Source organism: Schistocerca americana, chromosome 8 (assembly GCF_021461395.2).
Source record: "Schistocerca americana isolate TAMUIC-IGC-003095 chromosome 8, iqSchAmer2.1, whole genome shotgun sequence".
Classification (NCBI taxonomy): Eukaryota; Metazoa; Arthropoda; class Insecta; order Orthoptera; family Acrididae; genus Schistocerca; species Schistocerca americana.
Genome location: NC_060126.1, coordinates 269,617,364 through 269,634,585, shown reverse-complemented (window position 1 = coordinate 269,634,585; position 17,222 = coordinate 269,617,364). Strand labels below are relative to the sequence as shown.

Below are 17,222 nucleotides of genomic sequence, written 5' to 3'. Positions count from 1 at the left end.
CTTTAAGTTTGTTGAGGGTTGTGACATATTGAACAGAATTTATTGTGCATCCCTGCTCCAGAAAATCAACCAGAATCACACCCTCTGTATCCCAGAAAACTGTTGCCATAACTTTCCCTGCCGATCGCACAGTTTTGAATTTTTTCTTCCTCGGCGAGCTTGTGTGACGCCACTCCATTGACTGCCTCTTTGATTCGGGTTCAAAAAAATGCACCCATGTTTCGTCCCCGGTCACAATTTTTTTCAGAAACTCATCTCCCTCCAAACGGAAGCGCTGCAAGTGTTGGGAGGCTATTGTTTTCCTTGCCTCTTTATTCTGATCGGTTAACATTCTTGGAACCCACCGTGCACAAACTTTTGAGTACCCCAATTGTTTAATAATCGTGATCACACTGCCTTTACTAAGAGAAATAATGCGACACACTTCATCTGCAGTCACCCGACGGTCACCACGAATGATGTCATCAACTTGCTGAATGTTGTGTGGAGTCACTGCACTCACCGGCCTGCTGCTCCGCTTTTCGTCAGTCAACGGTGTTTGCCCTTCAGCTTCCTTACAACGACGAACCCATCGTCTAACAGTGCTGACATCCACTGTCACAACACCATACACCTTCTTCAGTCTTTCATGAATGCGTATGGGCGTTTCACCTTCTGCATTCAAGAATTCAATCACACAACGCTGTCTCAAACGAACATCGATGTCGGCCATCTTACAAACTTCTGCTGTGCTGCCACCTGTTGACACAGAAAGTTACTACTGCAGTGGATTGCAGAAGAAGGTTTGAGGAATGGCGCCAAATTCAAATTTTTCACTTAACTTAATTTCTTTAAGTAGAAAAAAAATGGGAGGCATTACTTTTTGACCGACCCTCGTAAATAAACCACTACAGTTTGAAAGGACAGGGATGTACATAATTAAAATACCAGAAGGAACAATGTCATTCATTACTCCATACTAAGGTTGTCTTTAGCACAAAAACTGATGCACAATGCTGCAACAAAAACTTTTAGTCACTTACCGAGTGATATAAAATGTCTGACAGACAGCAAAGTAAAATTTGAAAACTGAGAAAGTTTCTCTTTGACAAACCCCTCCTATTCCGTTGAAGAATATATATTGTCGTAATGTGTGTAGAAGGTGGTGGGTGGGAACTGCTAACTCACATCTGTGTACAGTATCCTTTTTCTTTAAGGGGAAAAAACTTAGAAATGTTCAGCACATAACCATATGTACAAATTAATTTACAATGTGAATGTAAAAAGAGTCGTTTCACATCATTTTGTTCTATTGTGCAAAATGATCCTTGGAACACAAATCTAATTAACTAAATAAACAAGTGAAGTTTGTCATAAAGTTTTGGTTCTGTTCTGGAAACTGAACCAAAGAAACATTGAATGAATTTGGAAAGACAGTAGTTTTGACTCAAACATTATCATATTGGGATTTTGTTACAAAGGAAGTGACTGAAATTAGAATAAACAGTGACAATTTTATCAGAGACCTGAGGTATACACTTATGCCTGCCCCCCAGGCAGGCTTTTAATTTATTTATTGCTTCCTGCAGACCTTCTCTCTCTCTGGTTTGATTGATTACAAAGTTATGTCTCAGTATAAAAATAGGAATTAATATTGATAACAGTGATCAGTAAAACAAAGATGATTTGACTTACCAAATGAAAATGCTGGCAGGTCGACAGACACACGAACAACCACAAACATACACACAAAATTCAAGCTTTCGCAACAAACTGGTGCCTCATCAGGAAAGAGGGAAGGAGAGGGAAAGACGAAAGGAAGTGGGTTTTAAGGGAGAGGGTAAGGAGTCATTCCAATCCCGGGAGCGGAAAGATTTACCTTAGGGGGAAAAAAGGACGGGTATACACTCGCGCGCACACACACACACACACACACACACACACACACACACACACACACATATCCATCCACACATATACAGACACAAGCAGACATATTTAAAGACATTTAAAGACATATGGTCTTTAAATATGTCTGCTTGTGTCTGTATATGTGTGGATGGATATGTGTGTGTGTGTGTGTGTGTGTGTGTGTGTGTGTGCGCGCGTGCGCGAGTGTATACCCGTCCTTTTTTCCCCCTAAGGTAAGTCTTTCCGCTCCCGGGATTGGAATGACTCCTTACCCTCTCCCTTAAAACCCACTTCCTTTCGTCTTTCCCTCTCCTTCCCTCTTTCCTGATGAGGCAACAGTTTGTTGCGAAAGCTTGAATTTTGTGTGTATGTTTGTGGTTGTTAGTGTGTCTGTCGACCTCCCAGCACTCTCATTTGGTAAGTCAAATCATCTTTGTTTTTAGATATTTATTTCCTACGTGGAATGTTTCCCTCTATTTTATATATATATATATATATATATATATATATATATATATATATATATATATATATGTCTTTAAATATGTCTGCTTGTGTTTGCATATGTGTGGATGGGTGTGTGTGTGTGTGTTTGTGTGTGTGTGTGTGTGTGTGTGTGTGTGTGTGTGTGTGCGCGCGAGTGTATACCCGTCCTTTTTTTTCCCTAAGGTAAGTCTTTCCGCTCCCGGGATTGGAGTGACTCCTTACCCTCTCCCTTAAAACCCACTTCCTTTCGTCTTTCCCTCTCCTTCCCTCTTTCCTGATGAGGCAACAGTTTGTTGTGAAAGCTTGAATTTTGTATGTATGTATGTGTCTGTTTGTGTTTCTATCGACCTGCCAGCGCTTTCGTATGGTAAGTCCCATCATCTTTGTTTTTATATATATATATATATATATATATATATGCATGAATCTATTATGAATCAGTACCAATATTGGTAGTGAATGCTCTTGAATGGATCGGAGCACATTACCATTCTATTTCTGCTGTAGTAGTAACTTGAAATGGGGGTGGGTTTTGTACATCGAGCGAAAGCAAAGACGGAGGCTTGATGTATGTAGGGATGCAACAGCGGCAGATTCAAGTGTAGTGCCAGCTCTTCACACCACCAGACATCATTAGGTCCCTCAGTGGGATGGAGCTGCTGTGGGCTGTCCAACTTGCCTTCCACACATGCATCACTAGGGCCCTCTCTGGAAGGTTTCAGACACTTCCACTGCATCTGTACAAGGTCTGTTCAAAACATTATGGGACATTCACAATTTTGCACCAGTGATGTGTTGGAGGGAAATGCGGTTAGATCCCTGCACACACCTGTGTTTAATGTGTAACTGCCAGAAGTTTCATTGTTGTATGTCTGTTAGATGATCTCCAATGCTGTATTGAGTAGAACATGGTATCACACAGTTTGTGAATTTCAAGATGGCAGAATTAGAAGAGCAATGTGTCTGTATTACATTTTGCATGGTCCTCAAGAAAACCTTCTCAGATAAATACCAAATGGTGCTGGAAGCCTATGGTGATGAGTGTTTAATCTGTACTCAGTGTTATGAATGGTTCACACAGTTTAAAAATGGCCAGACAGCAGTTAAAGATGCCCCTTGTTCAGGACACCCTGGTGTCTGTCGATGACATTCATGTCAGGCCCATCAACGAAATTCTGTGTTTGAATGGAAGACTGACTGTCCAAGAGGTTGCAGAAGAATGTAACATTTCAGTTGGATCAGGTCACGAAGTCCTGACACAGCATCTTGGAATGCATCATGTTGCCACGAGTTTGTCCCACAGCTCATGAGTCAAGACTAGAAGACCTTCGCCTTGCAATCTGTGAAGATATTTTCCATCACACAGGTGAGAATGGGATGTTCTTTAAGAAAATCATAACTGGTGATAAGATGTGAGTCTACTGTTATGGTGTTGAGACCAAGTTTCAGTATTCTCATTGGGTTAAAAAAAGGTTCTCCAAGACCAAAAGAAGCTCGCCAGGTCAGGTCAAATGTCAAAGCCATATTAATAGTTTTGTTTGACATTGAAGGGTTAGTTCATCATGAATTCGTGCCACAGGTACAAACTGTTAATCGATAGTACTATCTGGATGTGTTGCAATGCCTGTGAGAAAATGTGAGAAGGATCTAGATTGAAATATGGTGAGACAATTCTTGACTGTTTCATCACGATAAAGGACTCGCACATTCATCCCCGTTGGTGCATGTCTATTGCCCAAAAAACGAAATCACTGTGGTGCCTAATCCTCCTCACTCTCCAGACCTGGCCCCCGCATTTTTTTTTTTTTTATTTTGAAAGGTGAAAACCCAGTTGAAAGAACAAAGATTTGCAAAGATAAACGAGACAAAAGAAAATTTGCAGAAGGTGCTTTGCACGATCCAGCAATAGGCATACCAAGATGGCTTTGGAAGTGGTAGCGGCATTGGGAGCGGTGTATCAGTTGTGAAGAAGAGTACTTCAAATGAGACCATGTACAATAAGTAAAAGGTAAGCAAAGAAAAATTTTGTGGACAAAGTTTTGGAGTTTTTTGAGCAGACCTTATATAATCAGAATACTGGCAGTTGATGATGTTGGTGGAGATGGGTCCTGAAAGCATGAGTGTTTTATTCAAATTGATGTGGCTTGTAAATTGAGAAGATTTTACTGAAACATGTTACCTCGAAAGACTCAAAGAACACAGGAGTTTCTTTTAAACAGCATTTTAGCACTGTCTGTAATGAAATGTTACTTTTTTTCCATAGGTGAAATTTACATTTTGGTGACACACTAATCTTTGTCATAGCCCAAGGCCTAGGTTAGGCTGGAAAGCAATGATTTGTTTGAGAGTTGGTGAAGCCTACAAATGTGAATGTGAAATCTTGGTTGAGGTGTCAGACTGATCTGTAATGTAACCAGAGGTCTAGGTTAGGCTGACATGTGATCGTTTCATTTTCCATTACTTTCTGTTTACTTGCATCCAGAGTTATGCAGCATACATTAATAACAGAAGTACCAAGATGCGGTGAAAGCAGGAAACAAAAACTCAGTGTAAAATTATTTACTATGTGTCTGTGTGTATTTGTATGTTGCGTTTTTCTCCAAATATTCAGTTTAATCACACTCTAGTGTCTAGTATGTTAAGTTGTTTTTTTTTTTTTTACATTAAATATTTCACTTTTTCCAATGACCAGGTGAGATGGTGCAATGGTTAGCACACTGGACTCGCGTTGGGGAGGACAATTGTTTGTACCCATAAAGTTTCACAGAGATCTGTATTAACTTTGTAAATTAACAGTAGGTGAAATCCAAAAGACTCCCTTTTGGCCTAAAAATGTTCTGTCTGCAGGTTGAATTGCCCCACAATATTGCCCCATGAAATCAAAGAATGAAATTGTCAAGGTAAACCAGTTTAAAGATAGCTTCATTTGTCTCTTGCAAGAAGTTGTAGATATGCCTTCCACAGGACCTTCTTAGCCTATATCTTGTGCTTCCCTAATTGTGCCATCATTTGAAAAGAGTGATTGTCAATCAGAACACAATTGGTGGGAATCTGGATGGGCAGTTTTTTGTAATTAAGAGCCAACCTATTAGCTGTAGACGGAAGGGCATATCTCTGGAACAAGTTTGCTCTATCATTTGACATTCACATATGTAGTAGAGTGTAAGATTCTGGTTGACTTTGAACATGAGAAGTCAGCTTATATTCATCACTACAGGATACATCCTGCTAAAATCTCATTAGCTACCAGAAATTGAATCTCAACACACAATTTAGAATTCCTCCCCTCCATTCTCCTCCTGTCACCTCAAGGTGAACACTGCTAAACAATACTCCATAAAACACTCACATTAAAATGCATGCTCTGTTCTCAGCATTTGGTTTATAATATTACTGCTCAATGCATTCATTTATTATTTACTTATTGATGTAGTATGTTCTGTTTACTATGGGAGGTAGTGATTTGTGTGTTCCATTGATTATATTTCTGACCTCTTGTTACGATGTGGAACAAGTTAAATTTACAATTATAGTACACTTTCTCAGTGAGAAACGTGGCAACATGCTAATGATTTACATGATTTCTTGAGTTACTTATATTTGTCCTGCATGCATTCAGTAACATTGGGAACCGGTATATGTAGAATACTAATGTATTTCTCCAAATGCAGATGGGGTTTGTATCAGCATCTCAGATTCTCCAAAATTTACTGTAAGAGCCACAGATTTATTCATTGTTCTGAAAACTGTAGAGTTAAATAATTCATGTAATCTGTACAGTATGCTGTGCTAAAGGTTAGGAAATATTCATCCTGCTGCTATAACTAGTCTCCTTTGATCCCATGACATTATCAAAATGGTGTACGAAAATAAAGTTTTGAAATACAATATGTGTTTAATGTGTGTTCCCCAATAAGAATAACAGTTATTCTCATATCCTCACATTAGTTGGCTTTGCCAGCTCACAGCCTGTTTATCACTTTCCAATCTAACTTAGTCCTTGGGGGCTACAATACAGATTGGTATGCCACCGTGTGATGAAGCAAGCTGGGATCTCTTTACTTCCTCTCTTGTTTTGCCCTCTGCCTCCTTAAATTCATTTTATTTTCGTTTTTGCCTAATTACCATTAACGTGTGTGAGTATAATCTGCATTACCATAAAAGAGAAAGGTTAGTCCTTAGTCTTAAGAAATATAGCACCAGGTGTAATTTTGTGATTTCCTAATTTATTTTGTCCATTCCTAGCTAACACCTTTGTTATAGGGTGAAATCAGTAATTGTTTCGTGACATAGATTCTATTGTTGACTTATAAACAAATACAAATTCTGCACTAATTATAAACCTGTGGATGAAGAACTACTAGGATTCTTAAAGTATTTATTTGGCTCTATTCGAAAACGTATTAGCAAACCCAGCCCTTAATTTAATTCAAAGTAATTACCAGATTTGTCAAAATTATGGTTTGTATAACTATATCTGTTAATTTCATTATTTAAACAAATAATTTGGCCTAACCTTTGTGGTAGAAGAAAATGTTAAAAAAAGGACTTTTTGATGTATTTAGTTAATTGAATGAATTGTGTTTTAATTGTAATTTCTGTAACTTAAACATCGAACATCATATAGTTTCAGGTGCCTATTTTTGTGAGGATATATAAAGGACTGATTTTTGATCCCGAGGCAGCCAGTCCATGGCCGATTATCAGATGGGAGTTATGTATTGTTTAAATTAACAACAATGCATCAGCTTAACAGTGGAATAAGTGTAACACTAATAAGCCGTGTATTAAAACAATGGCAATGAAGTAGGTTTTTTTACTGCCCATAGATGTTGAACTGCAAAAACTCTTGTAGCAGTATGCTGATGTTTGCCTGCAACCTATTAATGAGGCTTGTCAACGTTTACCAGTAGTGAACTGGCCATATAACTGTGTAATATTTGGGGGGGGGGGGGGGGGGGGTTGTGAACAGTGAAAGTAAAGAACTCTGAAAGGCAATTGTGAAACTGTTGGCTACATCAGTTTTGAACTTCCAACCCCCCATTTTTCAGCTAGTATAACAATGCAGTACGTCAACACCAAGGACTGTCAGCGAAGAAATAAAGCAGGCGAATGTCACAACCACAACCTCAGTTCCAAAAACTGATATAGAAGGGAAAATAAATATTGTTGGTTTTCTGTTATATCACTATTAGCACAAACATGATGTCACTTGCCACATCATCATGATGTCGCAAATCAGAGATGATATTTGGTGTTGATAGGCTCGATTAACTTAAGACTGGCAAAGTACTCATCTATATTTGTTGTTCTGAGGCTTTTGTACTTGATTTTATAAGGTTTCACTCATTTATGAAACGTTTTTTCTTCTTTTGTTTTCAGCCTGTTGTCATAAACACTTGCCAGTCATGCAGACAACCTGTGGATAATAGTCCTGATAAATGTTCATTCTGTGACAAGATGGTCTGTGGTTTATGTGGTAGCAGTTGCATGAAGTGCTGTGAAGTGTATTGCCGCTGTTGCTCATTACCAGAGTGAGTAAATTTTCACATAGTATTCACTGAAATTCTCATCAAAACTTAAACTAAATAGCAATGTAATGTAAGGTTTAGACAAGGGACATAACACATGTCACTCATTGGTGTGTGGATGTTTGTATATATTTATAGTAGCCAGAAACCTCCTTATTTGGTAATTTAATGAACTTAGCAGTGTTTCATCATTATCCTGTCCAACCGTCGTGGTTTTTGTTTTCGGTGGTTTCCCTAAGTTACTTAAGATAGATGCCAGTATGGTTCATTTATGAGGACACAGTTAACTTCCTTTACCATTCCTGTACAAACCAAGTTTGCCCTCCATTTCTAATAGCTTTGTTGTCAGTTGGATGTTCAACCGTTTCTCACTTCCTGAGTATATTAAGGAAATCCCTGTATTGTTGGTGTTTGCTCTGAAATAACTTTTAATAACTAATAGGTAACATTCATTACTCAACATTCATAATTATTTTAGAGATCAGTAGTTTGTCTGACACAAACTTTCAGCTGTAAATACTCACCACAGTCAGTCTTACTCGCCACTGAAGCACCCTCATGCAGCGTTATTATAAATGTCACTATTTAAAAATTTAGCTTGTTTCAGTCAATGGGTTAATGACATGGATGTGAGAAATATAGATAATAAGCTGAACTCTGTGCCTGCCTTTTCGAACAGAGCATTACAGACTGTCATCCACACATAGCTCCCAGACAGATGGCTACTCATTCTTCTCCATTCCTTTCTCAATTTTTGAATATGTTGCCAGGTCCAAGTGACAGTTGTGGTATGCACGTAAAGGTGCTTTGCGCTTGAAGAAAGCGTATATCCTGCATATTGTGTATCTCACTTGCTTATGTAGAATTTGTCACTATCCACCATCAGCGATGACAGTCCGCAAGAAATGGAATAAAATTTCACTAAATAATTGACTAAGATCATGTTTAATGCTCACATTGGCCGCAACATTCACAGCAAAGTGCTCAGAGCACTTCTGAACCTTCGTGGGTGGTCAGAGAATGTGTCACATAGGTGCACAGGACAAGTCTAAACTCAACCCCAATACAAGTCTAAACTCAACCACAATTGTTCCTGACCCCCAACTATAGTTTTACAATATAGAAATAGTTTTCAACTTTCTTCTGGTCAGGTCAGTACAGGGTTGTTAAAATGAAACCAAATAGGGCCTAATAATGAATAAGAAAATGTGAACATGGATAAAGTACTGTGAACACCTTAGTGAAAGCATTACAGTACAAGATAAACACAAAGCCAATATCGGCCACAGTAGTATCATTTTACATGCCAACTAGCACTGCAGATGATGAAGAAATTGAAAGACTGTATGATGAGGTAAAAGAAATTATTCAGAAAAATTGAAAGATTGTATGCTGAGTGAGGCGGGATTGTAGCCTATCCCCAATGTTATTTTATGTGGATATTGAGCAAGTTGTGAAGGAAACAGAGGACGAATTTGGCAAGAAAATTAAAGTTCAGGGGGAGAAATAAAAATTCTATCATAAACAGCAAAGCATTTGGAAGAGCAGTTGACTTAGATAGATAGTGTCATGGAAAGATATTATAAATTGAACATCAACAAAAGTAAAACATGGTTAATAGAATGTAGCTGAATTAAATCAGCTGATACAGGTGGGATTAGATTATAGGAAGGAACACTAAAAGTAGTAGACAAGTTGTGCTATTTGGGCAGGAAAATAACAGATGATGGTCAGAGTAGGGATGATACAAAATGTACCGTGCCAATAAAAGGAAAAGCATTTCTGAAAAAGGGGGATTTGTCAAATGAATTGAATTGGGGATAAAAGGGATTTGTGGTACAATTTTATTAAAAGAAGGTATCATTTTATACAACACATCCTGAGGCATCATAAGTTGTCAATTTGCTAATGGAAAGAAGTGCGGAGGGTAAAAATTGTAGAGAGATACCAGAGGTTGAGTATTGCAAGCAGCTTCAAATGAATGTGGGTTGTGGTACTTATGCAGAGATGAAGAAGTTTGCAGAAGATAGACTAGCATGGAGAGCTGCTTCAAATCAGTTTTTGGACTGAAGATCATAACAACAAACAACATGATGAAACTGAATGCTGCCTGATAGTGTTGCATGTACATGAATGGTAAGAAAAGTATACAAGGGGAACAGAGATGAACGGGGAATCTGTCATGTCCTGCCCATTCGTCTCTTATAGGGTGCCTGAAGGATGCTTCTTTCGTGGATAGCTGTACAATAATTCAAGCAGATCTCAGTAATGGTTTTATTACAATAAAGTAGATTGACAATATTTAATTTTGGGTCACAAGCAAATGGCAACATGCAAATAATCAATGTCCTTCGCTATATACAATGTCCATACAATGGACATGGATCACTAATAACGGCTTTTCTAGGGCCTCTCTTCTAGCGCGTGGTTTCTAGTCCGGATCTGCTACTGCCCATCTCCTACTGTCTGGCCGAGGCTGGCTGGAGCGGCACTTATATTGTCTTTGGGCAGAGGCTCCTCCTGTCATAGTGTGGTGCTAGTCAGTGTACTATTGGCTGACATCGTCTCTCAGCCTTCTCTGCCCATGCGTTCTTCATCTTTGTGCCGGCACTTGTCGTTACGTTGAAACATTCCCCCCTACCCCTCAAAAGCGACGGACCGTCGTCATGCAGGGAGTGCGACTGCACTGGGGGCGGCAGGAGTGTGGGCGCATTGCTGGATCGGAAGCTGTGGCAGCAGGGGACGTCAAGCTTCCGGTTGTACCCCACCTTACAGCCTTTGCTCTGGCGCAAACATGCCCCGGGAAACGACCAGAAGGGTATGCGTCCACATCCTGATGCCATGAAATAGATGAAGGTGGCGACTGCTGTGGTGTTTGCGGGTCCAGCTGCATCGGCAGGACAAGAGGAGGCGAAGGCTCCATCCCCATGGGGTCGTCCCGCGGTGTCTTGACGACACCCTCTGCCGACTGCTGTGGCTGCGTTGTCCTCTGGATCTGTGAATCTGGGGGAAGAGACACTGAAAGATCATCGTGCTCATGACAGAGGTGAAGTTGATTTTGATGGTGGTGCTGCATGCCATCTGGACCTGAAATAATATACATGCACTGCCAAGTCGACAGACGATCTCGTCCCCGCACACCGTCTTCTGCCACTAAAAACTCTGTAAAAGACAATATCAGGTGGCAAGAAGCAATACTTGTGGCCTTATGCCAGTGGTGGATGCCAAGGAGGGTGGAGCAGTGCCCTATGGTGGTCGCTGTGAAGCAATTCCGCCGGCGATGGTCCATCTCATGGAGGTGAGAAATAGTTGCAATGCTTGATCCCGGTGTTTGCAGAGCGAAGTTTTGCCATGTGTTGCTTGAAGGTTCTGACAAAATGTTCCGCTTTACGTTTGGCTGCGGATGGAACGGTGCACTAGTTAAATGCTGTATGCCACTGCGTTCACATAATGTTTCAAATTCATTTGATGTGAACTGAGGGCTGTTATCTGACACTATGACTTCAGGTAAACCTTCGAGGCAAAAAATAGAGGACAACACCTGAATTGTGCTTCGTGACATTGTCGAGTTCATTAGCACAACAAAAGGAAACTTGCTATATGAGTCAACCACAATCAATCAGGTGTTCCAAAAAGGTCCTGCAAAGTCTCTGCACAGACGTTGCCATGGTGACTGTGGCTTAGGCCAAACAGATAATTTTTGTGGTGGAGCTGATTTTCCACACGTGCGTGACACTGTGACGTCATCCGTTCTATTTGGGTGTCCGTACCCTGGCAAGTACACTGTTTCGTAAGAACAACACCCCCCCCCCCCCCCCCCCCCCCCACTGCAGTGTCCTTGGTGAAGTAACTGCAACACTTCTTTGTGAAGCTTTAGGGATCAACAAACATGACTGTCCACTGTCATTTTGAACAAAAATCACTCTTTTTCTGTACAGCAAGGCAAAGTATCGGTGCACATACAGAATTCTTTATGCTATGCTATGCAACGAATGTATGTTAGAAAAATGTTAAAATCTGAATCAACTCCTGTGGCCCGTGCAATTTTCCTTTAGTTCAGCAGAAAAGATTGAAGTGATTCAGAATCCTAACCATCGATGTGACAAGAAGATGCAGCAGAAGTGTTAAAGTGTGTATTATGGCCAATCGGAAGATGGGGAAGTGCGTCTGTATTACCATGTTGAGCAGTTGGACGATACACAATCGCATACTGGTATTGAGACAATAACAAAGCCTATCTTTGCAATTTTTGGGCTGTTTGTACAGGAACTGGTTTTGTCAGATGAAACAAGGACTGCAGAGGCTTGTGATCCATCACAAAGTAGTATTTTCTGCCATATAGATAGTGGTGGAATTTGGTGACTCCATACACAATAGCCAAAGCCTCTTTCTCAATTTGTGAATAGTTACAATGAACTTTGGACAGCACTTTTGATGTGAAAGCAATAGATCTGTCTTTATCACCAATTCTGTGCGAAAGCACTGCACTGATTCCGTAAGAGGAAACATCAGCTTGCAATAAAACTGGTTTTTCAGGATTAAAATGAACTAAGCATCGATCACTGAGCAATGCATCTTTAAGTTTTTGAAAAGCTACTTGGCACTCATATGTCCAAACAAAGGGGACATTCTTGCGATGCAAGTGATGCAAAGAAGCTGCTATTTGTGCAGCATTCGGTATGAACTGAATATAATAATTCATTTTCCCTAAAACTGACTGCAATTCTGTGACATTGCGAGGAACTGGCAAATCTCTTATGGCTAACAAATGTGACTGAAGAGAATGTACACCTTGCCTGTTTATGACATGACCAAGATACTGAAACTCAGGTTTAACAAAATCACACTTGTCCAGTCTACACTTTAGTCCTGCTTCGGATAACACACAAAACAAAGTATGCAAATTTGCAATATGCTCTTCATGTGTACAACCTGCTATGACAACATCATCCAAGTAGTTTGAACAGTTTGGCACTTGTGCAGCCAGCTGTTCCAAATACTGGGAAAATGGTAGGTGCTGAAGCGCTGCCAAAAGGCAAATGCAAATGTTTAAACAAGCCCAACTGAGTATTTACTACACACACTTTTTGAGATTCTTCATCATCAGGTGTTTGAAGATATGCATCATGCAAATCAATTTTTGAGAAGTATTGTCCAGCAACTGATGTGTCCACGAGATCCTCTGGGCGTGACAATGGATAAGTATCAATTACAGTTTGTGGGTTGGCTGTAGACTTAAAGTCAACAGAGGCAAATGTGACCTGAAGATTTGGGGAGCAAAACCAGTGGAGTTGCCCATTGACTAGCTTGTATGGGCACAATAGCTCCGCCATCTTGCAATTCTTTAAGTTCAGCCACGACTGTGTCCTGTAATGCAGTGGGAACAGTTCTGGCCTGGCAAAGTTTCGGCTGAGCATTTTCTTTCAGAGTACTATGTACAACAAAATTGTTAGCCTTGTCTAAACCTTCAAAAAAGAGTTCCAGGAATTAGTTTAGCAAGCTAGCTACACTGTATTTTGCATGGAATGCAGACCCTGACAACACATTGTCCTGAATGTTATAGGCAAACAAATCAAAAGAATCAAGGCCAAATATGTTCTCACACTCGCGTGATTGTAGCTCTGTAAAGGGCACTGTTCATGTATCTGAGTGATACGTGGCAGGCAAAGTACACTTTCCGAGAACGGGAATGTCTTGTCCTTTATTAGCCGTCAGTTGAGTGCTAGTTTTAGACTGGTGTGGGGAGCCTAACAGTTCATATGTGTGACGATTTAGCTATGTGACACAGGCACCCATGTACAACTGAAATTTCCCACAAAGAGATACATGAACAAAAAGTATGTTTGACTGGCGTATCACTGAAGAAACTGCATGCTTGCTAGTTTTGCTAATGCCTATTGCAGACTTTGAATATACTGCATTTATAACATGGGCCTTGTGACTAAATTTTGAGTGGGCCAAATTCTTATGTTTGTTCTGTTGCAAAAATATTGATTGTACGCGTCCCTTACGACCACAAGCATAACATTGAGCTTGTCGGGAGGGGCAGTCTTGCCTTTTGTGCTGTGAATAACACAAACAAAAGATGAAAAAGCCTCACTAGGTTTTGGAATAAATCCATTGTCGAACTACACACACACACACACAAACACACACACACTAACACACACACACACACACATTGCGAGGATTGCATTTTGGCAGGTGGACTAGGGTGCTATGTGGGGTGTGTAGGGTGGGATGAAGGGGAAGGCAGGGGAGAGGGATTTGTATGGGTAGCTAGCAGCTTGTGAGGGAGGTAGCAGATTTGGTGGCTAGTAATAAGGGAAGAAGGGGTTGCAGATGCATGGGTGAGGCATCTGATATGTGGTTCTGGAACCAGTGGGGTGAAGAATGTGTTGTAGAGGCAACTCCCATCTGCATAGTTGAGAAAAGCTGGTGGTGGAGGGAAGGATTCAGAGACCTTAGTTATGAAGCAGATGTTGAAATTGAACATGTTATGCCCATCTGCATGTTGTGCCACTGGGTGGTCAACTTTGTTTTTGGTCACAATTTGGCGATGGCCACTGATTCTGGGGGATAGCTAGTTTGTTGGAAAAAAAGTTGCGTAATGATTATAGCAGAGTTGGTATATGATATGGCTGCTTTCACAGGTGGCCCTGTCTCTGTGAGAAAAAGATAAGCCAGTGATAGGAACTGCTGGTGAATTGGGCAGGATCTTAGGTATGATGTCCCTCCTTTCCGGGTACAATGACAGACAGACAATCAAAGCCCAGAAGTCTTACCATATACAATCTCTGTTGCAATCACTGCACTGGTCTTAATTTTGGTATGGAACCAACCAGTTGTCCTCTGGAAGGAATGGCCACCATGTAATTGTGGCCAGAAACAAAGTTGGCCACCCAGTGGTACAATATGTTGAGAGTTTAGTGGCTGCTGTACAATCAGCGCCATCTTCAGTAGCAGATGGCCCTGCTTTTCTGAACTATCCGGGTGTTGAGCAATACTCACAACACATTCATCACTTTTGTTACCCTTGTGGGTAATCTCTACCTATCAGTTTTCGCTTCCTCTGCCCTGTCACTCCCTTCCTCATCAATTCTGCCTGTCACCTACATCGTGCGCCACTGTCCACCAGTGGGATTCGTGTATCCCAGCCTAGCCCATGCAGCTGCCACCTCTCCTTCCTGCATTTCTAGCCAGCAAACCTGCTGCCTTGCTCCCAGTCGCTACCAAGCCCAACTCTTCTTCCTGTCTGCTGCCCCTCTTTTTCCCTAACACCCCACTACATACAACACCCATCCCCCACCCCCTCTCTCCCACCTACCAAAATACAATCCTGGCATTGTGTGTCCAGCCAGCACAATGTGTGTGGGTGTGTGTGTGTGTGTGTGTGTGTGTGTGTGTGTGTGTGTGTCATTAAGTCACTGTTCTTGCCCTTTTCATCTGCTTTCACATAGTTCTAAGATGTCAGTGCTGTTATTGCTCATAATAGTTTTGTGTTTTTGTAATTTTTCTGCTTTTAGCATGTCCTTATATTCCATGTTCATGGTTTTGTCCCTGTTTTTGTACAATGATGCTTTCATTGGATCTCAACATGGAGCACCACACTTGTACCCATGCTGGATCCTGGCTTTTGAGCTGCATGATCACTACTGTAAAAATTGTTCTCTTTTCTTAGGATATAATGTGGTGTTATCCTGTTGCCTTCTGCATCGCAGTTTTATTGCCATTCTAATCATCCTGATCATGCCAGTAAATATTCAGCCTCAATCCAGGTTGACAGCCTCTCTCTTCCACATTATGCTGATACTAATGGTACCATTTCCACCATCAGGAGAAAAGATTTTCTCCTTTGCTGCCTTTGAGATTATCTTATTCAGCTGTTAAAGTCATTGGTGATCTTTATGTAGATCAGGGCCTTTACAGGATGTATCATCTGGAGCCAGATGAACCATGTGATGTAGGTGTGCTGTTACTCTTTCATCCTTCTTGTTTTGCAACAGTATTTGTTACAGTTTATTAAAGTATTGATAAAAATTTTAGTTTCAGCAGCACCGAAGAGAGCTGCATTTGCATTGGTTGTGCCTGACAGTGAGCACTATAAGGATGTACAGGGAATATTGAGACCAACACAGCCACTTTAGACAGCAATTTGAGGTGTTTGTCATGAACTTTTGTGTTGGACTATCTGTTAATTGTCCGTAATAATTTCATTTTTATTGTACAGTATTGTAAGTGTTGACCAACAGTACCTGTTATCAAATAATATCATTGTATTTAAATCAGAATTCAGTAAGGATAATTTTGTAAGTGTCTTGTGTATTTTTTAAAATAAATTTTAATACTTTTAATTGCCAATCAGTGAGAAATATCACAGTGTAAAAGTTAAAATAAAGTTTCTATATGAATTTCTAGGTACTATAATCTTATTTCTTCACCCAACCTGCTAATTGCAGTGCTTGTATATTTTTAAAAATGATTGCAGATTAGGCCAGCCTCTTGAGTACCAGTAGGAGTCTGTCTGTCCAGTGTCAGTGTTAGTGCATTCACTGAGCATAGCGTAAGATGCTGGACTGACAAGGAGATGTCCCCAGCAGTGGGATTGACTTTTTTAAACCAAATACATGGTGATGTAGGTTAAGATCCCAGGTATTGCACCCAGCAGCCATTCACCCTGATGGGCTCTCGTTTGCAAGAAATTGCCGAGAAAAATTTCAGAGTTCTGCATGGTGCTTGATAAAGTTAAACAAGTCGAATTACATAGTCTGATTAAGTGGTGTAATGGATAGGATAACTTCACATGCAAGAGATTGTTGGTTTGAATCTCGTCAGGTACTATGGACTTTTTTAATTTTAAATCTCAAAATTCCGATGATTTTTGTCGTTACTTGCAAATGAGCGCCCACCAGGGTGAATAGCTGCAGTGCGCGTGATACCTGGTATCTTAACCCACATAATTGTATAGATGGTTTCAAGACATTGATCCCACTGCTGGGGACCTCTTCTTGTAAGAGTTTTCAAATCCCCATCCTGTTATCCATATTTATGTTCTCTTAAATGCAGTTTCCTGTATCATTCCTCTCATTGCCAGTGTTAATTTGCGTTCATTTTTTTGACATTGTCATCAATGGGCTGTTTAACTTTTGTCTACCTAACAGCATCATGTTCTCGGACACCATTCATGATCCAAGTTAATGACAGTCACACACTTAAGATTCAACGTACCCTTTGAGTGTACATTCTATATCTAGTCTTGCCTGTACAGAACTTCCTTTCTGTAATGGACATTACCATAAATTAAAAGAATTAAAT

At 40.4% G+C, this 17,222-nt stretch overlaps 1 protein-coding gene across 2 annotated transcripts in view; it reads left to right on the top strand.

Moving 5' to 3' along the window:
* LOC124625769 (apoptosis regulatory protein Siva-like) overlaps nucleotides 1–16,281 on the top strand; it is a 32,514-nt gene extending 16,233 nt beyond the window's left edge. Inside the window, exons 2-3 of one of the 2 annotated variants that reach the window (XM_047149209.1) lie at nucleotides 7,759–7,910; nucleotides 15,954–16,281. In XM_047149209.1, coding sequence (XP_047005165.1) covers nucleotides 7,759–7,910; nucleotides 15,954–15,999 — 198 coding nt within the window. In that variant the 3' untranslated portion in view covers nucleotides 16,000–16,281. The remainder of the gene's footprint in view (nucleotides 1–7,758; nucleotides 7,911–15,953) is intronic. The other variant, XM_047149208.1, reaches the window with a different exon arrangement.
* The last annotated feature ends 941 nt before the right edge of the window (nucleotides 16,282–17,222 follow it).